The sequence below is a fragment of the Cetorhinus maximus genome, chromosome 3 (assembly GCF_964194155.1).
Source record: "Cetorhinus maximus chromosome 3, sCetMax3.hap1.1, whole genome shotgun sequence".
Lineage (NCBI taxonomy): Eukaryota > Metazoa > Chordata > Chondrichthyes > Lamniformes > Cetorhinidae > Cetorhinus > Cetorhinus maximus.
In genome coordinates this window covers 46,223,942-46,250,614 of record NC_135881.1, presented here as the reverse complement: position 1 = coordinate 46,250,614, position 26,673 = coordinate 46,223,942, and the positions used below count along the sequence as shown (strand labels likewise).

The window sequence follows — 26,673 nt, the reverse complement described above, 5'->3', positions numbered from 1 at the left end:
AACGCAAATTTTGGTTTAAAGAGAGAGAAGGAAATCTGTTACTTGTATTTTAATTGTGTTCAATTGTATGCAGATGTTTGGCATTAAAAATTCTTTCGAGTTATCAACAGTCACAGATTGCAACTCTTTTGAGTACAATCACAGTTCTTGGTTTCCGGGAGTGGGACATGAACCCACAACCTTCTGATTCAAAGGCGAGGGTGCTATGGACTGAGCCACAGCTGACACCTTGATGGGCATTCAATTAAGCCCTTGTAAATAGACACAGGCAAAAATTGTGGCTGTCAAGTTAGGAGGTATATACTTGCAATGTGTAACTATGTAAATAAATGTAAAAGTATATCTTCATTGGATCCAGTTCCATCCTTCCTCAGCTAGCTTTCTGGAATATCATAAGGGATTGTAACATGTGTAACCCCAGGCTGTGTACACTAGCATTTTCTTGGTCAGCCTGCAGTCGACTGTATAGAGAAGCTTCATCATGGAAATCCTTCATCATGCTGTGATAATTGAGGTTTGTAGGATTATTATATTTTGAGATTGTAGCTTTAAATTTAGGGTAAAATAAAAAGTGTCATGTGACCTGCTCTGAAGTCTGCCTGACAGTAAACCTGAGTAGTTCACTTGTTAGGAATTAAAGGAAGGCTTAGATTGTTTTACTGAGAAGAACTTGCAAGGTATTTATGCTTGGAGACAATGGAAGCAGTCTGAGTTTACAGTGAGTAGACTTTGAGTCTCCCAAAGTCCTAGGAAGGTGTTAAAGGTACCAGGTTGTGCTGTAAAGTGTCCATTTACTTCTGAGATGAAAATGAGTTGGGGCCAAGGAAAGCTAATTACCCTTGCATTCAGGTAGAAATGCCAATATGTTTCACGCTGCCATGGGGAAGAGGGCAGAGGAAACCATTTTTGAGATCAGGTTACAGACTTACTGACAAATCACTGAAAATTGGTCACAGGGGTCCTGAGTAGCCAAGTAGAAGGACTGCTTGGCTTTACCAGCCACTACAGGTAGACGCGGGAGGGAGAAGGTCTCTAGTCAAAAGGTCTCTAGTCAGAAAGATGCATCCTGCAGCCATTTAAGAATTCCAGGAGATTTTCCTGGCATAGCCGGAGGAAGGCGAATCACTGGAACAGGCTTTACTGCTGGTGGTGGATTTAAACAACTCTGAAAACTGAGGAAAGTGCCTGGAGATGGGCACTCAAAGTTACTATGAGGAGATGCAAACTCATTGAAAGCTGGAAGCAATTGTGGACTGTTTGCTAAAAGGGCCGTAATTCTGAGAGTGTAATGGATGTGATGAGTATAAATGGGAATGTCACAATCTGTAATGTAAAGTATAACTTGCTACAAAAAAGAAAATAGTGTTGAGTCTATAGTGTTGGTTTAGTCATTTGTTTTAAAATGTGAAGTCTTCTGTCATTCTTTCAGCTAATAACTGGAAGTTCGAATCATCTCTTTTTAAAAGTTATCAGTCTGTATGGAGATCGTAACAATGCAAACCCTTCATCACGCTTGAGTCTCCAAACTATTGAGAAATCCACATATATAGATTTTGTTTGCCTGCTATGGTATGAATAGCCTGCTAATCTGGATACACACCATTTACCTAAACCAAGAACCAAAGATAAGACTCAAGGCTGACCCATGCATGGGTTTTGGTGAGTTTAAAACAAAATATGACTTCCTAGCGGAGCACAAATAACCATCTTGCTATTTATTCAGTTAGTACAACGTTGTGTGTCAGAATATTGGTTTTGTAAGAATACTGGAATTAATATCCTAACAAGAATACTCATCACTAGCACCAGACAACCTTTAACTTGGCACTTTAACTCCTCATCAAGGAGATATCTGGGGTTTACCACCCTGCTTATTCCTAAGAGTTAATTATGTCTAAATTTGAATTGCTGAATTGTTTTACTTTAATCAGTTTGAATTATATTAGTTTTTACATAACCAACCTCCCACAAGCTACAAAGTAAATTAATCAACCTTTTCTCCCTAATTATCAATTCAGGCAACAGAATCATGAACTAACAAACATTCATTAACCTTACAGTAATAATTAGCAATGCAATAATTGAGTATGCTAGAGATAGGGTTACTTGACAAAGTAAATGGAGTTATAAAAACAGTTCAGTTTTGTTCAAAGTAACTGCTTGCTGATTGTAAATTTGTAATTGAGTTTATCATCTGAAATTGATATAAATTGGTGATATTAATTCAGAATTAGATTCCTTAGCTGTTCACAGCATTGCACAGCAAGTATTGGTGAGATTAAAGTCTACATTCTTGTACTTGGCAATATTTCCAGAACTTTTGTAAATCTGCCCTTGTAAATCTGCCCTAATGTTCTAGTGTGGATTGTTACGATCTCTGTAGAGACTGTCATCTTTTGAATAGAAATTTCAATTTCGAGTTATTAGCTGAAAGAATGACACACATCAAGATTTCATGTTTTTATTGTATAAATGACTGAAAGAAACACTCTTGACTAAACACCATTTTCTTTTGTAGGCAACTTGTACTTTAAACCGTAGAAATAATTGGCTCTTTGTCACTTAACCCTTTCCATGGAAATATAGTTCTTATAATGGATACTTTACAGTTGCACCCTGCTTCCAATGGGTTGCTTCTTTTTTATTTTCCTAGCTGGTAACTCCTAATCCCAGAACTGTCTTTCACTGTGGGGACCTTCTGGGAGCAGAGACAGCCGGACAGTGAGGAACACCTATGATAAATTTAGCATAAGTGTAGTAAAGTTGTTACTAGTAATTTATTCTACTCATTCTACTTATTCTAAGTGTAATGAATAGTTGTTGGTGTTATGGGATGACAGGTCAGCTTGGCCAAGTGGAGTGAACATCCTGCGGTATGTGTGAAGTCGTGGCACACCATATGTCTCTGACAAACACACATGCAGGAAGTGTCACCAGCTGCACAAGTTGAGCTCCGGGTTTCGGAACTTGAGTGGTGGCTGGAGTCACAGTTGTGCATCCACGAGGCACAGGACTACATGGATAGTATGATTAGGGAGGTGGTCGCAGATCAGAAGTGTACAGCCAGAGAAGGAATGGGTGACTGCCAAACAGTCTAAGAGAACCAGGCAGGTAGTGCAGGAGTCCCCTGAGTCTAGCCTGTTTGCTAATCGGTTTTCCATTTTGGATGCTGATGAGGGTGATGGTTCCTCAGGGGAGTGCAGTCAAAGCCAAGTCTTTGGCACAACGGGTGGCTCAGCTGTACGGGAGGGGGAGGAAGAGGAATGGAAGGGCAATATTGATAGGGGATTCCTTAGTCAGGGGATCAGCAAGGCGTTTCTGCGGCCGTAAATGTTACTCCAGGATGATGTGTTGCGCCCCTGGGGCAAAGGTCAAGGATGTCAAGGAGCGGCTGCAGGACATCCTTCAGGGGGAGGGGGATCAGCTAGAAGTCTTGATCCACATTGGTACCAACGACATAGGTAGGAAGAGGGATGAGGTCCTGAAAGCAGATTTCAGGGAGTTAGGAATGAAATTTAAAAAGCAGACCTCGAGCAGTAATTTCAGGATTACTCCCAGTGCCATGTGCTAGTGAGCATAGAAATAGGAGGATAGATCAATTAAATATATGGATGGAGAATTGGTGTGAGAGTGAGGACATCCGATTTGAGGCATTGGGACCAGTTCTGGGGAAAGTGGTACCTGTACAAGCTGGATGGATTACATCTTAACAGGGCTGGGACTGATATACTCGCAGGGAGATTTGCTAATGCTGTTGGGGTGGGTTTAAACTAGCTTATCAGGGGGGGATGGGAACCTGAGAGGTAGCTCAAATTGGAAGGAAGTAAAGTTGGTAACAGGAAGTAGTAGTGTGACTAGAAGGCAGGAGAAACAAAGCAGAGTATTGAGTATGCTTCAAATGCGGAATGATGTCAGAAAGACAAGGTTAAGGGCACTCTACCTGAATTTGCAGCATTTGCAATGAGGTAGATGATCTAAAGGCACAAATAGAGGTAAATGGGTATGATATAATTGCCATTACGGAAATGTGGCTGCATGGTGACCAAGACTGGGAAGTGAATATTCAAGGATATTCGACATTTAGGAAGGACAATCAAGAAGGGAAAGGCGGTGGAGCTGTGCTGATGATAAGGGATGTGATCAGTGCATTTGTGAGGGAGGATCTTGGACTGGAAGAGCAACGTGTGGAATCTGTTTTGGTGGAGCTAAGAAACAGCAAAGGGCAGCAGACATTGGTTGGAGTTGTTTACAGGCCATCAAATAATAATGGTAATGTGGGGCATGGTAATAATCAGGAGATGAGAGAAGTATGTAGCATGGGCAATACAGTAATCGTGGGTGACTTCAATCTGCATATAGACTAGGTAAACCAATTGAGCATTAATGCTGTGGAAGACGAGGTCCTGGAGTGTGTTAGGAATGGTTTCCTAGAGCAGTATGTTGAGGAGCTGTCTAGAGGACAGGCTATTTTAGACCTAGTATTATTTAATGAAAAAGGGCTAATTAATAATCTTGTTGTAAAAGAACCTTTAGGAATGACCACAATATGATAGAATTTTACATTATGTTTGAAAGTGAGGTAGTTCATTCTGAAGCAAGGGTGTTAAAGTTGAATAAAGGAAATTGAGGGACAAATTGGCTGAGGTGGATTGGGAAAACACATTAAAAGGTATGACAGCACATAGGCAATGGATAATCTTCAAAGAACTATTACATGGCTTCCAGCACCTATACATTCCTTCAAGGTACAAAAACCCAAAAATAGGTCATTCAACCGTGGCTGACAAAGGAAGTTAAGAATTATATAAGATTAAAAGAAAAGGCTTATAAAGTTGCCAGAAGTAGTAGTAAACCTGAGGATTGGAGGTTTTTAGAATACAGCAAAGGAAGAACAAGAAACTGCTAAAGAAAGGGTGGATAGAATATGAAAGCAATCTAACAAAAAACTTAAATGTACTGTAAACGCTTCTATAGGTATGTAAAATGGAAGTATTTGACTAAGACAGAAGTGGGTCCATTACAGGCAGAGTCAGGAGAATTCATAATGGGGAATAGAGAAATTACAGAGAAGCTAAATGATTACTTTGTGTCTGTTTTCACTGAGGAAGATACAGGAAATCTCCCAGATTTAGAGATCCAAGGGACTAGGTAGAATGAGGAGTTGAAGGAAATTAGCATAAGTAAGAAGGTCATATTGGAGAAATTAATGGGACTGAATGTTGACAAGTCCCCGGGACCTGATGTTCTACATCCCAGAGTGTTGAAAGTGGTTGTTATAGAGATGGATGCATTGGTGATCTATCAAAATTCTATAGATTGTGGAATGGTTCCTGAAGATTGGAAGGTAGTAAATGTCACCCCGCTATTTAAGAAGGGAAGGAGAGGAAAAAAAGGGAACTACAGACCTGTTAGCCTTACATGAGTAGTCGGGAAAATGCTAGAATATATTATAAAGGATGTGATAAATGGATACTTGGATAATGATGATCTGATTGGGCATAGTCAGCATGGATTTGCGAATGGGGAATCATGTTTGACAAACTTGTTGGAGTTTTTTGTGGATGTTACTAACAAAATTGATAAAGGAGAGTCGATGGACGTAGTATACTTGGATTTTCAGAAGGCTTTTGATAAAGTCCCCCATAGGAGGTTGATGAGCAAAATATAAGCATGTGGGATAGGAGGCAATATGCTGGCATGGATTAAGGATTGGCTAACAGGCAGAAAACAGAGTAGGAATAAACGGGTCATTCTCATGTTGGCAGGCTGAGACTAGTGCGGTACACTAGTGGTGTTCACAATATATATCAATGATTTGGATGTGGGGACAAAATGTAATATTTCCAAGTCTGCGGATGATACAAAGCTAGGAGGAAATGTGTGTTGTGAGGAAGATGTAAAGCGGCTACAGGAGGATTTGGACAGACTTAGTGAGTGGGCAAGAACATGGCAGATGGAATATAATGTGGAAAAATGTGAGGTTATCCACTTTGGCAGAAGGAATAGATGTGCAGAATATTTCCTAAATGGTAAGAGATTAGAAAGTGTAATGTACAAAGGGACCAGGGTGTTCTTGTCCATAAGTCACTGAAGGCTAATGTGCAGATGCACCAAGCTATTACGAAGGCTAATGGAATGTTAGCCTTTATCGCAAGAGGATTTGAGTACAGGAGTAATGAACTCTTGCTTCAATTGTATAGAATCTTGGTTAGACCGCACCTGGAATGCTCTGTGCAGTTTTGGTCCCCTTACCTCAGAAAGGATATTATTGCCATAGAGGGAGTGCAACGAAGGTTCACCAGACTCGTCTAATGAAGAGAGATTGGGCAAACTGGGCCTGCATTCTCTAGAGTTTTGAAGATTGAGAGGTAATCTCATTGAAACCTACAAAATACTTAAAGGAGTAAACAGTTTAGATGCAGGTAAGATGTTTCCCCTAGTTGGGGAGTCTAGAACCAGGGGGCACAATTTCAGAATAAGGGGGAGCCACTTAGGACTGAGATGAGAAGAGATTTCTTTACTCAGAGGGTTGTGAATCTTTGGAATTCTCTACCCCAGAGGGCCGTGGAAGCTCATTCAATAACCTAAATGGTTATGGGGTTTGTGTGGGTAAAAGGCTTTGAAGTGGTCCATCCGCCATGATCGTATTGAATGGCTGGACAGGCTCTGGGCTGAATGGCCTTCTGTTCCTGTGTTCCTGTGATTATGCTGTAGATCCCTTCCTCTAAATTGCCAGCTAGGCAAATCTTCCAGCTCCCTTTAACCCCTCACAAACTTAATCTTCATTCTAAGCATGAGTCCCACCCCTGTGTGGTGAACGCAGAGTCAGCATTTTCTCTGATGAAGGTGCAGACCTGGCTGATTCTATTTCTTGCTGCCTACTTCTCAGTTGGCTGTAAATCATACTGCAACTGCTGTCTGTCTGTAATATGCTTGGGTTTTTAGGGAAGCATATAATCTGAGGTTTCCTCTAACTTCTTCCCCAAGACAATGGAAAACCTGTTTGCTTTGGATTTAAGTAGGAATGATGATCAGTTATCTTTGATCCAACTCTCTTTCATCTTAGAAGTAAAGGGATAGTTTACAGCCACTGTTTACAACTTAACAGCTATAAAACATCCAGTATTCCTTCATGAAACATTCTTTTTCTCAAAGAGAGAGAGAGGCAGAAAGCAGGAAACTACAGACCAGTTAGCTTAACATCTGTCATAGGAGCTATTATTAAAGATGTTATCGCAGGGCACTTGGAAAAATTCAGGGTAATCAGGCAGAGTCAACATGGTTTTAGGAAAGGGAAATCATGTTTAACCAATTTATTGGAGTTCTTTGAAGAAGTAACATATGCTGTGGATAAAGGGGAACCAATGGATGTACAGTATTTAGATTTCCAGAAGGCATGTGATAAGGTGCTGCATCAAAGGTTATTGCGGAAAATAAAAGCTCATGGTGTAGGGTGTAACATATTGGCATGGATAGAAGATTGGCTAGGTAACAGGAGACTGAGGGTAGGCATAAATGAGTAATTTTCTGGTTGGCAAAATTTAACGAGTAGGGATCAGTGCTGGGTGCTTGGATGAAGGGAGCGAAGGTATGTTTGCTAAATTTGCTGACAACACAAAGATAGGCAGGATAGTAAGATGTGAAGAGGACATAAGGAGGCTACAAAGGGATTATAGATAGGTTAGGTGAGTGGGCAAAGATCTGGCAAATGGAGCATAATATGGGAAAATGTGAGGGGTGTTGATAGGATTGATGTTGAGAGGATGTTTCCTCTTGTGGGAGAATCTAGAACTCGGGGCCACTGTTTAAAAATAAGGGGTCGCCCATTTAGGACTAAGATGAGAATTTTTTCTGAAGGTTGTGAGTCTTTGGAATGTTCTTCCTGAAAAGGCGGTGGAAGCAGAACATTTTTATGGCAAGGGTAGATAGATAAATGCTCCGAATGCCGGAAATCTGAAGTAAAAACAGAAAATGTTGGAAAAACTCAGCAAGTCTGGCAGCATCCATGGAGAAAGAAACAGTTAACGTTTCAAGTCCGTATGACTTCTACAGAGCTAAAGGGAAGTAGAAATCTGATGGATTTTATACTGTTTAAGAGGGAGTAGAGTGGGTAGAGTAAAATATAAGGTTAGGAATAGGTGAGAGCTAAGGAGAAATTTGACAAAGATGTCATGGACACAAGATGAAGGGAGTGTTAATGGTAGTATTAAAGACTAAAGAAGGTGCTGATAGTGGCATAAAGGTGAGATAGCAAAATGTGTTAATAGCAGAACAAGGGTTAGCACTCTGTGAAAGCACAACATAGAAACAAGTGACAGATGGCCCTGTGGTGGTGGGGTGGGGTGGGGGTGGGTGTTGTTAGGGGGTTGGAGGGAGTTGTTCAGAAAAAGGATAAAAAGTAAATAAAACAAAAATGAATAAGAAAAAATAAAAATAATTAGATTAAAAAAAGGGTAAAGATGGAGGAGAGCGCTCATGGTCTGAAGTTGTTGAACTCCATTTAAGTCCGGAAGGCTGTTAAGTGCGTAATCGGAAGATGAGGTGCTGTTCCTCCGGTTTGTTTTGGGCTTCAGTGGAACATTGCAGCAGGCCAAAGACGGATATGTGGGCATGAGAGCAGGATGGTGTGTTGAAATGGCACGCGACAGGAAGGTCTAGGTCATGCTTGTGGATAGATAGATAGATTCTTGATAAACAAGGGGGTGAAAGGCTATCGGGAGTAGATGGGAATGTGGAGTTGATGTCACAATCAGATCTGCTGTGATCCTATTGAAAGGCAGAGCAGGCTTGAGGGGCTGAGTGGCTGACTGCTGCTCCTAATTTGTATGTTCATAAAACCTTTCTGGGACTTTGGAAGACTTGGGGTCTATTCATAGTATACTTAGTATCTGCTGGCATTATCTCCAAGCATAAATACCTTGCACCTCTTTTTCATAAAAACAATCCGAGTCTTCCTCAGATCTCCAGCAATTAAACTACTTAGGCTTTCTGTCAGGCAGACTCCACATGTCACATGACCCCTTTCATCTACCTACGTTGAAAGCTACAGTACCAAAAGATACAGTCCTAAAAATATCTTATAAACCTCACAATTGTAACAGGATGAATAGGTCCTTCACTTTCCTCTGCCGCCTTAGACGTCAGAGAAATGAACCCCCGTCTGTCGAGATAGTGTTAATTCTGTAACCTCTCTCTTTCTGCCTCCTCCCCCATGTTTCGATTTTTATATATGCTTTTCCAAAAGCAATTAGGATCTCCTGTGCCTAGTTGCACGTTAGACAATTCATTTCTTCTGCTGCTGTCTGTGTAGAACAAGATGTTTGGCTCCAATCAAGTATCATTTTGCTTTAACATCCATAAACATTTGGATTTTTCGTAACTAACGCTTATGTTTGTAAATGTGTAACAGACTTTTTACTTGCCCTGAGTTATATCGGGAATGATAACAACAGTGTGACAGAAAGGGATAGAGCATACAAATATCAAAGTGCACCAGCAAATAAGGTCAGAGTAAGGAAAAATTGGAAAAAGACAAAATTAAGAACACTTTATCTGAATGCATGCAGCATTTGTAACAAGATGGGTGAATTGATAGCAGAAATAGAAATAAATGAGAATGATATGATGGCCATTACGGAGACATTATTGCAAAGTGACCATGGCTGGGACCTGAATATTCAAGAGAATATTACATATTTTTGGAAGGACAGGAAGAAAGGAGAAGGAGGTGGGGTGACTTTGTTAATGAAGGATGAGATCAGTACAGTAATTAGAAATTATCTTGATTTGAAGGATTAAAATGTAGAATCAATTTGGGTGGAAATGAGAAATAGCAGAGGAAAGAATTCACTGGTAGGCCTATTGACATGTGCTACACTGTAGGACAGGGTATAAATCAAGAAATAATGGAGGCTTGTAAGAAAGGTACTGCAATAATCATGGGAGATTTTAATCTTAATATTGATTCAATAAATCACGTTGGCAAAAATAGCCAGGAAGCTGAGTTCATAAAGTCTATTCTGGGCAGTTTCTTAGATCAATACAGTCTGGAACCAAGCAAGGAACAGGCTATATTCGACCGGTATGGGTAATGAGACAGGATTAATTAATGACTTCATAGTGAAGGATCCTCTAGGTAAGAATGATCATAGCGTGATCGAATTTCACATTCTGTTTGAGGGTGAGAAATTTGGGCCTGAAACCAATGTCTTAAACTTGAGGCAATTATAAAGGTATGAAGACCGAATTGGCTAAAGTTGCATGGGAAAATAAGTTATAAGGTAAGACAGGAGGGAAGGAGTGGCAGATATTTAAGGAAATATTTCATAACTCTCAGCAAAGATATCTTTAATTGAGAAAGAAGGACGCTACGAGAAGGATGCACCATCGGTGGCCTGGGAAGTTAAGGATGATATCAAATTGAAAGAAAAGATGCAAAAATTAGTGGTAGTCCAGAAGATGGGGAAAATTTTAGAAACCATCAAAGGACAACTAAAAAAAATAATAAAAAGGGAGAAATGTGAATGAGAGAATGCTAGCAAGAAATATAAAAAAAAGACTGTAAAAGCTTCTACAAGTATATAAAAAGGAAGAGTATAGCTCAAGTAAGCGTTGATCCCTTAACTTGGCCTTAACTTCATTTTCTTGCCTGGCTGACGATGACCCTTGACTCCCTTGTCAATCAAAAATCTATCTAACTCAGCCTTGAATCTATTCAATGACTCAGTCTCCCCTACTCGCTCAGAAGAGAATTCCAAAGAGTAACAACCCCCTGAGAGAAAAAATCCTCCTCATCTGTCTTAAATGGGAGACCCTTTATTTTGAAGCTGTGCCTCCTAGTTCTTGATGCTCCCATGAGGGAAAACATTCTCTCAGCATCCTCCCTGTCAAGCCCCCTCAGAATCTTGCATGTTTCAATAAGATCACCTCTCATTCTTCTAAACTCCAATGAGTTTAGGCTAAACCTGCCCAACATTTTCTCATAAAACAAATCCCTCATCCCAGGAATCAGCCTAGTGAACTTTCTCTGAACTGATTTCAATGCATTATGCCTCTCCTTAAGTACGGTGACCAAAACTATACACAGTACTTTAGATGTACTCTCACCAATGCCCTGTTCATTTGTAGCAAGACATCCCAACTTTTATATTCTATCTCCTATTTTTTATGGCGTTATGAAAGACATTTTCACATGGACATGTCCATTCAGAAACATTCCTTCTCCCTGTTCCCCCTCGGTTCTTAAAGTAAGTTACCTCAAGTTTCTGTACTGTGATTTTCCCATTCGCCTGCCAGTGGAAACATTCAATTTTTATATATAGTAAATACTAACATTTTTTTTTAGTGCGGTCCAACTCTCCACATTGCTGCTGCTCTCATTCCTGCCACAAAACACTGGACCCACACCTAATTTGTTCCCCAATCTCTGAGTCCCAATCCTTCATCCAGCCTTTCTCTCTCTCTCTCACCTTCCGTTGTTCTTCAGGCTCCCTGACCCCGTTAATCTCTTCCCAAGCCACAATCCTGCCCTTGGTCGCTGTTTATCCTCTGTAAACCCAGCAGTGCACCGCTTATAATTCTGTCACTCCTCCCCCTCCAGAGTCTATGAGCCAGTACAGTTCCTTACTATCTCTAAGGGGGAACCAGCTCTTTGCGGTGGCAGGGATGTCAGCATCACTAAGCTGAGAGCTTCTCTGTTTCTAGGGGAGGCGATATCATAGTGGTATTGTTGCTGGACTAGTAATCCAGAGACCCAGGGTAATGCTCTGGGACCCAGGTTCGAAACCCGTCATGGCAGATGGTGGAATTTGAATTCAATAAAAATCTGGAATTAAAAGTCTAATGATGACCATGAAACCAGTGTCCATTGTTGTAAAAACCCATCTGGTTCACTAATGTCCATGAGGGAAGGAAATCTCTTGTCCTTACCTGTTGACTCCAGACACACAGCAATATGGTTGACTCTTAAATGCCCTCTGAAATGGCCTAGCAAGCCACTCAGTTTATTACAAACCGCTACAAAGTCACAGAAAAAGAATGAAACCGGAGGGACCACCCGGCATCGACCTAGGCACCGGAAACGACAACAGCAATCGCAGCCCTGTCGACCCTGCAAAGTCCTCCTCCTTACTAATATCTGGGGGCTTGTGCCAAAATTGGAAGAGCTGTCTCACAGACTAGTCAAGCAACAGCCTGACATAGTCATCCTCACAGAATCATACCTTACAGATAATGTCCCAGACTCCTCCATCACCATCCCTGAGACCCAGTAGAGGTGGCTGCATAGTGGGAAGGAGTTGCCCTGGGAATCCTCAAAACTGGACGCCATGAAGTCTCATGGCATCAGGTCAAACATGGGTAAGGAAACCCCCGCCCCTCAGCTAATGAATCAGTGCTCCTCCATGTTGAACATCATTTGGAGGAAGCACTGAGGGTGGCAAGGGCGCAGAATGTTCTCTGGGTGGGAGACTTCAATGTCCATCAGCAAGAGTGGCTCAGGAGCACCACCACTGACCAAGCTGGCCGAGTCCTAAATGACATAGCCGCTAGACTGGGTCTGCAGCAGGTGGTGAAGGAACCAACAAGAGGGAAAAACATACTTGACCTCATCCTAGTCAACCTGCCTGCCGCAGATGCATCTGTCCATGGCAGTGACCACAGTCCTTGTGGAGACAAAGTCCCGCCTTCACATTGAGGATACCCTCCATCGTGTTGCATGGCACTATCACCGTGCTAAATGGAATAGATTTCAAACAGATCTAGCCACTCAAGACTGGGCATCCATGAGGCGCTGTGGGCCATCGGCAGCAGCAGAATTGTACTCGAACACAATCTGTAACCTCATGGCCCGGCATATCCCCCACTCTACCATAACCATGAAGCCAGGGGATCAACCCTGGTTCAATGAAGAGTGCAGGAAGGCATGCCAGGAGCAGCACCAGGCATACCTAAAAATGAGGTGTTAACCTTCTGAAGGTATAACACAAGACTACTTGCGTGCCAAACAACATAAGCAGCAAATGATAGACAGAGTTAAGCAATTCCACAACCAACGGATCAAATCTAAGCTCTGCAGTCCTGCTACATCCAGTGGTGAATGGTGGTGGACAATTAAACAATTCACTGGAGGAGGAGGCTCCACAAATATCCCGATCCTCAATTATGGAGGAGCCCAGCACAGCAATGCAAAAGATAAGGCTGAAGCATTCGCAAGAATCTTCAGCCAGAAGTGCCGAGTGGATGATCCACCTTGGCCTTCTCTGGAGGTCCCCAGCATCACAGATGCCAGTCTTCAGCCAATTCGATTCACTCCACGTGATATCAAGAAACGGCTGAAGGCACTGGATACTGCAAAGGCAATGGGCCTTGACAATATTCCAGCAATAATACTGAAGACTTGTGCTCCAGAACTTGCTGCACCCCTAGCCAAACTGTTCCAGTACAGCTACAACACTGGCATCTACCCGGCTATGTGGAAAATTGCCCAGGTATGTCATGTACACAAAAAGCAGGACAAATCTAACCTGGCCAATTAACACCCCATCAGTCTGCTCTCGATCATCAGTAAAGTAATGGAAGGGGTCATCAACAGTATCAAGTGGCATTGCTTAGCAATTACCTGCTCACTGATGCCCAGTTTGGGTTCCGCCAGGGCCACTCAGCTCCTGACCTCATTACAACCTTGGTTCAAACATGGACAGAAGAGCTGAACTCCCGAGGTGAGGTGAGAGTGACTGCCCTCGACATCAAAACAACATTTAATTGAGTGTGGCATCAAGGAGCCCTAGCAAAACTGGAGTCAATGAGAATCCGGGAAAACTCTCCGCTGGTTGGAGTCACGCCTAGCACAAAGGAAGATGGTTGTGGTTATTGAAGGTCAGTCATTTCAGCTCCAGGATGTCACTGCAGGAGTTCCTCGGGGTAGTGTCCTAGGCCCAACCATCTTCAGCTGCTCCATCAATGACCTTCCTTCCATCATAAGGTCAGAAGTGGGGACGTTCGCTAATGATTGCACAATGTTCAGCACCATTCACGACTCCTCATACTGAAGCAGTCCATGTCCAAATGCAGCAAGACCTGGACAATATCCAGGCTTGGGCTGACAAGTGGAAAGTAACATTCACACCACACAAGTGTCAGACAATGATCATCTCCAACAAGGGAGAATCCAGCCATCACCCCTTGATGTTCAATGGTATTACCATCACTGAATCCCCCACTATCAACATCCTGGGTGGGTACCAGTGACCGGAAACTGAACTGGACTGGCCATATAAATACTGTGGCTACAAGAGCAGGACAGAGGTTAGGAATCATGTGACGTGTAACTCACCTCCTGACTCCCCAAAGGCTGTCCACCATCTACAAGGCATAAGTCAGGAGTGTGATGCAATACTCCCCACTTGCCTGGATGAGTGCAGCTCCCACAACGCTCAAGATGCTGGACACTGTCCAGGAGAAAGCAGCCCGTTTGATTAGTACCACATCCAAAAACATTTACTCCCTCCCGATGCACAGTAGCAGCAGTCTACAAGATGCATTGCAGGAATTCACCAAAGCTCCTTAGACAGCACCTTCCAAACCCATGACCACTACCACCTAGAAGGACAAGGGCAGCAGATAGATGGTAATTCCACCACCTGGAAGTTCCCTTCCAAGTCACTCACCATCCTGACTTGGAAATATATTGCATTCCTTCACTGTCGCTGGGTCAAAATCCTCGAGCTCCCTTCCTAACAGCACTGTGGGTGTACCTACACCACATGGACTGCAGCGGTTCAAGAGGCAGCTCACCACCACCTTCTCAAGGGCAACTAGGGATGGGCAATAAATGCTGGCCCAGCCAGTGAAGCCCACATCCCGTGAATGAATATTAAAAAAAAAAAGTAGCCAGGTTATGGAGTGGGTCAAGTGCTGTTCTGATGAAAAATTTAAGTGCATAGTTTTCCTGTCTTGCTAGCCGCAGTGCCCAGGAGATGAATACTCCATAATGGATGACTTCTGGGCAATTTCAGTGGGGCTGGAAAACTTCGTTTCTAAGGTGTTGAAGTTCAGTGAATTCAGCCATATTATCCACTATTTCAAAAGATACCACTTCAGGAACTAAGGAAGTAAAGCATACACAATGATTTTAAAACTCTTGCACTTTCTGCTTTTACCGCTTTATTGACAAATACACATAAAGGTTAAACTACATAGGTGTGTTCATTATGTGAATGAGTATTGAGTTTATTTGCCCAATGATGGTCTCTGTTTCTCATTTTTTAAATTTACTAATCAAAATTGCATTAGCCACATCTAGATTCCCAATTAGCCACATGAGGCAAATGTATTGAGCCACAATGGTAAAGATCAGTACCTTACCAGATCTATTGGGAATCTAGAATTGCTAGATTTCAATTCACTAGTTTGTAACAGCTAATGTACCAATTAGGGAGGGCACCTGCTGACTGTGCTGCGGTCTTGTCTGATGTATTATTTTGATACTGTTATGGTGACTTTCCATTTGCGATCTTACTTGCAACTGAGATTTTCAGTTAAAATCTAAGTCAAAATATTGGACTAATTAAATTTTTGCAATATCTTATTAAATAGGTTCATTTCAACCATCAAATGAGCTTATGCTGAAGTTCTACAGTTACTACAAACAAGCAACCTTGGGGCCCTGCAACACTTCCAGGCCTGGCTTCTGGGATCCTATTGGCAAATACAAATGGTGATGATATTTGTTTTACAATTACTGACTTAATTTATTAACTGTGTAGAATTGCCTTGCTGTCAATTGTATTCTGCTTGTTAATCCAAAGTTGGCTTTTTTACATGAATACCTGTGCAAGTACAATATCGGTGATTGTAAAACTGAGTCCACACTGATTAACATAAGAACAGCAATCCTGTGAGTGCAAAAGTACAACTTCTAGGACTTTTTTTTTAATTGGAGATGTTGGTACAGGTTTGTTTCTTTCTCAAACTTTGATTTTATCATTGGTTATTTTTCCTAAAGCAAGAATTATCATATGCATAGAAGAAAGGTTTGTACACTTGATTTTATGACCATGTGTGACTGGCTTGGTACTGTGAACTAGCCCTATTACAATTTAAGTTGAGACCGCCCAGGTACATTTTGCTATAGAACCTATTCAGCCATTGGAGATCCATCAGTCTGGCTTGAATCAGACCTCTGAAATGGAGATTACTTTTCTCCATGTTTACATTAATGTAGTGTTTTGCCATATAAATGGGCATAATCTTAAAATTAGAACTAGGCTGTTCAGGGATGATGTCAGGAAACAGTTTGTCACACAAAGAGTAGGATAAATCTGGTACTCTTATCCCCAATAGTCAGTTTGTTTTATAAATTTGAAAATGAATTGATTTAATTTGTTTACTGTATTTAACATCAATATTCTAATGATTTCAGTAGGCATAATATTTAGTACAAAAAGTGAAAAATTTGTCTTGAGGAATTGATTTTCATTGCTTAAAACAGGCAGCACTAGTTGAGCCTCGGTCAGTTGAAAGTTATTAACTGAGATTCATAGGTTTTTGTTCGGTACATGATATGGAGCCAAGGTGGATAAATAGAGTTAGATACAGATCAACCATGATCTAATTGAATGGTGGAACAGACTTGAGGAACTGAATGGCCTACCCCTGTTCCAGTGCTTAATGCTGAATTGTTACAACTGAAACATGCATCTCGTTGAGAGCAGAAATAAAATTGCAAATGCTTCTGTTTACAATAACTGCAATTTAAAATTGCTAAGCAGTAAAAATTGCTGAGCAGTAGTTAATTTGACAATATCCCTCAATTCAGTGTTCCGTCCATTAGATCCAATTTTATGCTTTTTAATACTCTAAATATTTCTAATGTAGATATTTCATTTAAATTTTATACAGGGTATTGGTCAAGTATACTAACTTATTAAACACACGTGTTTTGTGGGTCTCTGATAGTATAAAAATAAATTGCTGTCTTTCTTGGGCATGTTTGAGACTACATCTACCTGAAGACTTGCTCTAACTTCAACCATTATGATTCATTTTCAATATATAAAATTCTCACAGCTCTTTGTACAAACATTACTGTAGAATATGAAGGATATCACTCGTGCTGCATGTTTTAAGCAATGAAATCAATCCCTCAGACAAACATTTTACTCATGGACTAAATGTAATGCCTTTTGAAATCATTAGAATATTGATGTTAAACACTAAACAATTTTAAATCGATTATAAATTTAAAAATGAATACAAACTGACTACTTCCAAGCTTTCCAAATCCTGAGATTTTTCAGTTATACTGTTGGATACTACATAGTATAAGGTGCATCTTTAGTGCAGACACAAGATCATAAGAAATAGGAGCAGATGGCGGCAATTTGGCCCATCAAGCCTGCTCCCCTATTCAATGAGATCATGGCCTATCTGATTGTTGCCTTAACTCCACATTCCTGCCTGTCTCCTAACCTTTAACTTCCCCGTCGATCAAAATCTAAGTTAGCGTTGAATATAATTCATGACCCAGCCTCTACTGCTTGCTGGGGAAGAGAATTTCAAAGACTAATGACCCTCTGAGCCGAAATTCCTCCTCACCTTAGTCTTGAATGGGAGACCCCTTATTTTTAAACTGTGCCCCCTAAAGCATCCTTCGAACATATACCCTATCAAGTCTCCTCAAAACCTTGTGTTTCAATAAGAACACTTCTCACTCTTTTAGACGCCAATGAGTATAGGCCCCACCTGCTCAACCTTTCCTCATCCTTCGTCCCAATGATCAGTCTAGTGAACCTTCTCTGAACTACTTCCAATGCAAGCCTATCCCTCCTGAAGTAAGGAGACCCAAAATGTTCACAGTACCCCAAGTGTAGTCTCATCAATGCCCTGTATAGCTGTAGCAAGACTTGCTGACTTTTATATACCATTCCCCTTGCAATAAAGGCCAACATTCTGTTAGGCTTCAAAATTGCTTGCTGTACCTGCATGCTAACCTTTTGTGATTCACAATACAAGGAAACCCATCATCTTCAGACATTACTTCAGGTTCAACATGTTTACTGAGGGCAACCACTTCATCATCACATTTCTTGACTCCTCCGCTACCTTTGCATTGTTAGCATGCTTACCAACAGCTAGTCCTGGATAAGCCATAATTTCTTCCCATTAAGCCATTGCTTTCTGACCCTCCCAACAGCATTCTTGCCATGAATTGCCTCCCTCTCCCTGCTACTTTGGGCTAAACTGGACTCTTTGTAACCTTGCTACCCAATTTGCACTTGAGCTGAGCTTTTCACCCCGTGTCTTCTCCATCACAACGACTACCTACTTCTACCACCCCAATATCATCCTGCTTCACCCTTCCCTCAGCCCGACTGTTTTCTTCTGAAACCCTCATCTGTGTTTTTGTTTCAAAAAAACAATTCCAAAGCTCTCCTGGCTGGCCTTCTCGCATCTGTAAACTTCCGCTTATCCAAATCTCTGCTGCCCTGTATCTTACGCAGACCAAATTGTGCTCAATGATCTATGATGTCTCAAATTTAAAAATCTCATCCTTGTGCTCAAGTCCTTCCATTGTGGCATTGCTCTGTATCTCTCTAACCTCCTCCAGGGCAATCTCTAAGAATTCTGCATTCACCCAACTCTGGCACCTTGGCACCCCTACTCTCTTTAACCCATGATTGGTATTGGTGCCTTAAACTGTCTAGGCCATTATTTTTAGTATTCCTTCTACTTGAACCTCTCAGCTGACTCCAAAATGATCTCCTTAAAACCTACCTCTTTGATTCATTCTAATGTCTTCCACTTTGGCCTGTGGTCAGCTTTTGTCTGATTATGCTCCTGTGAAGCAAGTTGGTGTTGAGTTACCTTTTTCTTGTCTTCTGTTCCTCTCTTAATAGTGCACTGGAATACAATTCCATATGCGCTGTCCTCCAGTACCCTGCACAAGTAACCACTTGTGTGTATATCAGCTGTGACTTGATGAAAACACATGAATGTCACATTATCATGGGTCTTTTTCCTTATTCCCATCCCCTTCCACCCCATCCCCTTTTTCATTTGCTTAAAATCTATGACATCTCTAACTTTCCCAACTCTGATAAAAGGTCATAGACCTGAAATGTTAACTCTGTATCCCTCGCTCTGCAGCTGCTGCCTGACCTGCTTGGTCTTTTCTGTTTTTAAGTCAGAAAGCCCCACTCCAGAAACTTGAACATGAACTTCAACAAACTCCAGTGCAGTTCTAAGGGAGTGTTGCACTATAGGAGGTGCAGTTGCTTTCGATGTGATGATAATCTAAGGCCCTGTGGAACTATCCCTCAAGCAACGTACCTCAAAACAGATTGCAGTTTTTGGTTGCTCATCACATTACCGTTTGTGGAGCCTTAGTTTGAGCAAATTGGTTATATAACAAAAGTGACTAAAATTCAAAAGTAATTCAATAGCAGTAAAGTGCTTTCTGATACTTCCTGAAGACATGAAAAGTCCCATGTAAATATTTTTTTAAGAAGCCAAACCCAATTCTTTCTTTCCAGAATGACTACATAATTGCTCATACAGCAAAGATTGCTGGGTAGTAATCAGGTGAGGGAACACATTTTGTTTTTGCCCCTTCTTCTGCAGTCCAGGAGATGCTATGGTGCCCTTAAGGCTTTCCTGCCTTTGATCAACTAACTCAACACAGATCAAAGCCATTTAAAGAGGTACAATATTATGTAATATTTATGTCATCTATAAAAAAAAAATTAGTATAGTGAATCAATGTTCTTATGTGAATATATCAAGTAACTACTTTACTAAATCACTGTTCATAATTATGTTCCAACATGTACATACTGTACTGCTGCTAAGTAGCTCCTGCAAGTGCCCCTCAAAGGCACACACCATCCTGTGTTTCTTCACTGTGACTAGGTCAATAATCTGGAACTCCCTAACAATACTGTGGGTATACCTGCACCTAATGGACTGCAGTCAAGAAATCAGCGCGCCACCTTCTTGAGGGCAATTAAGGATGGTCAACCAATGCTGGCCTTTTCAGCAACCTTTGTCACCCAGTTAGAGTGAATATATTAAAAAAAACTGTCAGGGAAGTGAGACTTTTGTCCAACCAACAGGGCTGGACTTACATTAATCGTAGAAGTTAAAAGACAGGTGTGATGGCCCACTATGCTACCCAGTCCCTGTTTTACAAACATTGAAAATAAGAGCAGGAGTAGGCCATTTGGCCCTTTGAGCCTGTTCCGCCATTCATTCTGATCATAGCTGATCGTCTGTCTCAACGCCATGCTCCCGCTCTCTCTGCATACCCCTTGACGCCTTTTGAGTCTAGAAATCTTTCTATTTCCTTGTTAAGTATATTCAGTGACTTGGCTTCCACAGCTTTCTGTGGTTGAGAATTCCACAGGTTCACCACCCTCTGAGTGAAGAAATTTCTCCTCATCTCAGTCCTAAATGGCCTACCTTTATCCTGAAATTGTGACCCCTTGTTCTAGACATCCCAGCCAGAGGATATATTATCCCTGCATCAAGCCTGTCCCGCCCTGTCAGAATTTTATACGTTTCAATGAGATCCCCACTCATTCTTCTAAACTCCGATGAATACAGTCCAATCGGCCCAATCTCTCTTCATATGACAATCTTGCCATCCCAGGAATCAGTCTAGTGAACCTTCGCTGCACTCCCTCTATGGCAAGTATATCTTTTCTTCGGAAAGGATACCAAAACTGCACTTAATACTCCAAGTGTGATCTCACAAAGGTTCTGAACAACTGCAGAAATACATATTTGCTCCTCTACTCAAATCCTGTTGCAATGAAGGCCAAGATTCCATTTGTCTTCCCAACTGCTTGCTGAACCTGCATACTTGCTTTCAGTGAATGGTGTACAAGGACACCCTAGTCCCCTTGTGTATCAATATTTCCCAATCTGTCACCATTTAAATTATCTGCCATTCTGTTTTTCCAACTAGAGTGGATAACTTCACACTTATCCACGTTATACTGCATCTGCCATGTATTTGTCCACTCATTCAACTTGTCTAAATTGCCTTGAAGCCTCTTAACACCCTCCTCATCACTCGCATTCCTACCTAGATTTATGTTGTCAGCAAATTTGGAAATATTACATTTGGTTCCCTTATCCATATCATTGAGAACATTGACTAAAGTTATGAAAACAGAAAATGCAGGAAAGACTCAGCAGGTCTGGCAGCATCCATGAAGAAAGAAACAATTAATGTCCCAGGCCAGTAACTTTTCATCAATTCTGTTGTCCTATTATTTTGAAGCATGGTAAACTCTCTGGTTTAATTTAACTGTGCCACTTGACCTTTTTTAAACTATATATGAGCTGTTCTTCCCATTATCCTTCCTAGTCCATCAGCCCCAGCCATTTATTTATGTACTGTGGTTTATGCTGCGTAAAATAACATTTTTAATAATTTGAAATAAGTTCTAATTCAAAAAAAACTCTATAGTTTTAAAACCAGCAGATTTTAGCATAGAGATTTTCATGGAGGTTTTTAATGTTGCCCTATCTCAGGTTGCCCTATCATAGGAGTGACAATACATTTTGACTTTAAAATTGTGATGTATTTGGAATTGCTGTTTTTAAATAAGCCATTCTGTATCGTTAAATTGGTTGCTAATCTCCACTTGCCGATCATAAATATCAGCCTTAACATTTCACTGATGTTGGCTGGTTGATCTGGGAAGGCATTTCTTCCTAATAGTAGACATGAAATGATCCTCATTAACAAGTGCTTTAAAGATTCGTATCAGTTGCATTTTGAAGAGTATTGTGATGTGGAAGCCACAGTTCTATAATCCAAATACACTTCTGTTCAGAAGATGAACTTCAACCAAGTTTTCTGAGAGCTGTTTATAGTTTGCCTGACTGTAATTTCTTGAATGCCGTGTTCATTGATTGTTTATGTTGTACTGTTTCCTGATGATTTCCATGTATTCATTTTAGTAACTTCTGGTTTTGTAAAACAGCAAGCAGATGCTGGGCGTTGAGATTGCTAAGAGCGTAATAGTTATTATTTTGTCTTTATTTGCTGAGCATTATCCAAGAGAGCTGAAATAAATCCAGTAGCTTTGCACTTTCTGCGCTATAAAATATCCAGCGCTAGAGACCTGAGACTCTTTGTTTAACATGAAAAACTGAAGAAGCACTAATGCGCCAAAGTAAAATTAGAAAGGGGAAGTTGCAGTTTCATAAACTTGTCAAAACCAGCCAAATGGTTACATGTTTTCAAAATTAGCTACAGTAAACTGTAATTAGCTTGAATGTTGTCATGGTTTTTGGTTTATTTTGTCAAAGTTTTGAGAAAAATTGTATGCCCATGGTAACTTCAAAAAAATTAACTTGGAGCTATTGACCCGTATTTCCCCATTCAACCAAATTCTGTGCCATTTAATGCAAAGATGCTAAATGGTGATTAAACATTTCCTCTCCAAGATGCTTTGAAAATTGCTAAGCAATCCTTTTGTATATCTCCAGAGCGACCAAAGAAAGAACATATGGTTATACGGTTCCTTTTGCAGCCTCAGACCATCAAAGAAGTACTGTGGAAGTTTAGTCACTGTTGTAAGAAACTCAGCAGCCACTTTGCACACAACAAGGTCTCCCAAACAGTAATGAGATAATGACCAGATAATCTGTTTCTTTTTCATGATATTGGTTGTGGGATAAATATTGGCCACAATGACCGATCAAATGATCTTTTTCACTATTATCCTGGAATGCAAAGAAAACCCTCAGCTTCTTTTTCCTACTGCAAATTGTGTTCTTAAACCCCTCCTTTGTGGCCCTCACCCTCATCTCCCCAGCGATAGGCATGAGGAGTTCATGGACGTCTGTGTCACTTAAGATTGAGACCATCGGATTAGCTGCCTCTGCACGTCCCGCGCTCCCAGTAGCTCACCGGGTCAAACTTGCTTTAAAGTTTCCTCCTGGCCTAGCCCTCAACTTGCATATTTCTCTCCTTTCTCTCCTACCTCCTCTCATGTCTTCTCCTAGCTCATCTTGTCCAGGAGACCCAATTCCTGCTCCCTGGACCTTATTACCATTAAACTTTTACCTGGCAATGTGGAAAATTGCCCAGGTATATGTTGTGCACAAAAAATGGGACAAAACAAATCTGGCCAATTACCGCCCAATTTGTCTACTCTCAACCATCAGCAAAGTGATGTAAAATGTCTATCAAGTGGCACTAACTCAGCAATAACCTGCTCACTGACGCTCAGTTTGGGTCCTGCCAGGGCCACTCAGCACCTGACCTCATTACAGCCTTGGTTCAAACATGGACAAAGAGCTGAACTCCAGGTGAGGTGAGAGTGACTGCCCTTGACATCAAGGCAGCATTTGACCGAGTGTGGCATCCAGGAGCCCTAGCAAAGCCATTGAAGTCAATGGAAATCGAGAGGAAAGGTTCCACTGGTTGGAGTCATATTTAGCACAAAGGAAGATGGATGTGATTGTTGGAGGTCAATCACTCAGTCCCAGGGCATCGCTGTCATGTCTTTGGCCCAACCATCTTCAGCTGCTTCATCAATGACCATCCTTCCATCATAAGGTCAGAAGTGGGGATGTTCGCTGATGATTGCACAATTTTCAGCACCATTCGCAACTCCTCAGACACTGAAGCAGTCTGTGCCCATATGTAGCAAGACCTGGACAATATCCATGCTTGGACTGACAAGTGGCAAGTAACATTCACGTCACATAATTGCCAGGCGATGACATCTCCAAAAAGAGAGAATCTAACCATTGCCCCTTGACATTCAATGGCATTACCATCACTGAATCCCCCACTATCAACATCCTGGGGGTTACCATTGACCAGAAACTGAACTGGACCAACCATATAAATACTATGGCTACAAGAGCAGGTCAGAGGCTAGGATTCTTGTGGTGAGTAACTCACCACCTGACTCCCCAAAGCCTTTCCACCATCTACAATGTACAAGTTAGGAGTCTGATGATTGGCCAGACCCCAAGTTGTTGGTGAGATCCTGTTTGGGATCAGTAACATTTTGTTTAAAGTAGACAAAGTTTGAGATCCAGGACATTCACTAAATTAAAGCCAAAAGATTCCATGGGTTTTGAACAAACAAAAATAATCCTTACTGTACAAGATTGGAAAGATGTAACAATTTACAATATCTATCTTATATTCTAACTTACAGGGTAAGTGTGAGGTACATGTGAATTAACAGGCAAACTGTGGTCAAAAACACCACGCTGCACAATAAAGGCCAAATGCTACTAAAACCGATTTCATGGATTTCTCAACAACCCTCCCAGATGTTAGTTGCACTGTGAGTCAGCTAATCTCACTGAAACTTCGTCTTTCTCATGAGGGTTTCCAATATTTACCTTTTGAAGATCTTGCCTTTGAATTCTCTCCAAAAGTCGCTCCAACTCAGACAGTTTCAATGACGGCCCACCTCGCAGGGTTTTGGTCTCACCTTTGGAGATTCTGCTCCCCTGGATTCCCGAGTACACTCAAGCATCAGCTTGCAAGCACAGTTTCAGGTCTTCGGTCATGCCAAGCAGAACTAAAGGGGATACCTTTGTCCCAATGGCCCACCACATGGAGTTGCCAACCTTTGGCCGCCTTCTCAGATCTACAGGGTGTCTCTTGAGCTCACTTCATTTAAAGTCTGCTCCCTGCAGCCCTTTCTCTAATTAGAGCCAGATTCTCTGCTCCTCTCTTTTTCTTGACTTAACTGGGACTTGTTCCTGTCCCATGTCTCTGTCCCTCACCTGGGACTCTTCTTCTTGGGGCCTTCCCTTGTCCCTCTCTCAGGGACATGTGCTGGCTCATCTGCCCTGGGTTTTTTATGCCTTTTCCTCTTCTGTCTCTATGAAGAACGTAAATATGTAGAACTGCGCATATGTAGCCCACTCCTAGCCTTTGCATGTGTGGGAGGTCTGAGGTCCATCAGGACTTGGAGTTCATGACCTCCAAGGTAAGTTTGGGTTTCTTAACACTCCCCTGAATTAGTGCAGCTCCAGCAACACCCAAGAAGCTCGATGCCATCCAGGACAAAGCAGCCCACTTGATTGGCATCTCAATAAACATTCACACCCTCCAGCACTGACACTGGCAACAGTGTGTACCATTTACAAGATGCACTGCAGCAACTCACCAAGGCTCCTTCAACAGCACCTACGACCCTGATTCTGAAGCTCTCATACATGCCTTTATTACCTCTAGCCTTGACTATCACAGTGTACTGCCACATTCTCCCCGTCGTAAACTTGAGGTTATCTAAAACTCTGCTGCCTGTTTCCTAACTCACATTAAGTCACCTATGACCAGCTGTGCTCTGTAATCTCTTTTAGCTCCACAAGAACTCCAACGTACCTGCACTTATTTAGTTCTGGACTCTTGAGTGCATTCCCAACAATCGTTTCACCATTGGTGGCTGTGCCCTAGGCCCTAACTCTGGGATTCTTTCACGGCACTTCTCTGCCTTTGACCTTGCTTTCCTCCTTTTAAGACTCCTTAAAACCTACCCTCTTGACCAATCTCTTTTTTCTCCTTATGTAGCTTAGTGTCATATTTTGTTTTTTAATGCTCCTGTGAGCACCTTGGAGAGGTGCTATAGAAATGTAGGTTGTTGTTGTTGTTGTAAATTTCTCTTTTCTCCAGGAAATATTCATTCCCTGAGAGGAGATGGTGTTCATGGGCAGTATTAATAGCCAGAAAGACACCAAAAAAGAATAAAGAAAAATAGAACAGTGATTAAATGAACGGTAGAAACTAAGAACATCATTTTGATTTTTCTCACCTGGCAAAGACCTTATTGCATGGCTTATCCGATCATCCTTTCATTGCCTGGCTACCGCTAAACTGGGAGGGGATTGACTGAACTATAAGGAATGAAATATAGATAACAAAGGCAAATGAAGTGCAAATGTTGAATACTGTGTAAAGTTAAGTACAGAAGTAACTATGAATAGACATGCCTACGTCTGTGAAATCGTGCAAATCATTCATCTCATTGATAACTGATTACACAGGTGTCCTAAGGTCAAATATAGTCTAACGCTGCTCTGGCTATGACTCTCCCTGGGTACCTGGGAGTACCTGATATCTCTGAGAGAGAGTTTTTCACTGTTCATTTAATTATTGTTCTATTTTTCTTCACTGCTTTTTGTTGTCTTTGTGGCTATTAATACTGCATGTATTATAAATATTTTCCTTATCATTACAACCTTCTTGCAAGGCTTCTTCTAATGACTCAGCTCATTAATACATCTGAGGTGAATGAACCAGCAAATTATCAGTTGTAGTCTCCTATCTTTATTGAGTTAGCTAATATCATTTGGGATTGCAGTAAGGATATTAGAATTGGCCTCAACACCTAAGGTTAAGGGGGACAAAATTTACCATGGTTCCCATGGTTGATCAGTACCTTCAGTATAAACATATGTATATGAACATGACTAAGTTCAATATGATGTATCTCTCAATCCAGTAACCCCAAGCTAATATTCATACATGAATGACCAATTGAACAAGTTATCATAGGGTACCTAGTGATGGCGGTACCATGCTCTAGAAAACAGTAAATGTTTATAGGAAATGAGAGAAAAGGTTGCTTTGTAATCTTAGCAAATACCAAGCTACAGTGGGCATAGGGTTAGCTACAATATGCATGG

General features: G+C 41.4%; 1 protein-coding gene across 8 annotated transcripts in view; it reads left to right on the top strand.

Moving 5' to 3' along the window:
* Positions 1 to 26,673, top strand: part of acbd5a (acyl-CoA binding domain containing 5a) — a 120,710-nt gene that overhangs the window by 19,916 nt on the left and 74,121 nt on the right. For 5 of the 8 annotated variants that reach the window (XM_078537924.1, XM_078537921.1, XM_078537934.1 and 2 more), the window contains one exon: positions 15,595 to 15,715. The exons of 2 other annotated variants lie outside the window; for them this stretch is intronic. In XM_078537924.1, the coding sequence (XP_078394050.1) occupies positions 15,595 to 15,715 (121 nt within the window). Of the gene's footprint in view, positions 1 to 12,228; positions 12,358 to 15,594; positions 15,716 to 26,673 lie in introns of those variants that run through there. One more of the 8 variants, XM_078537927.1, reaches the window with a different exon arrangement.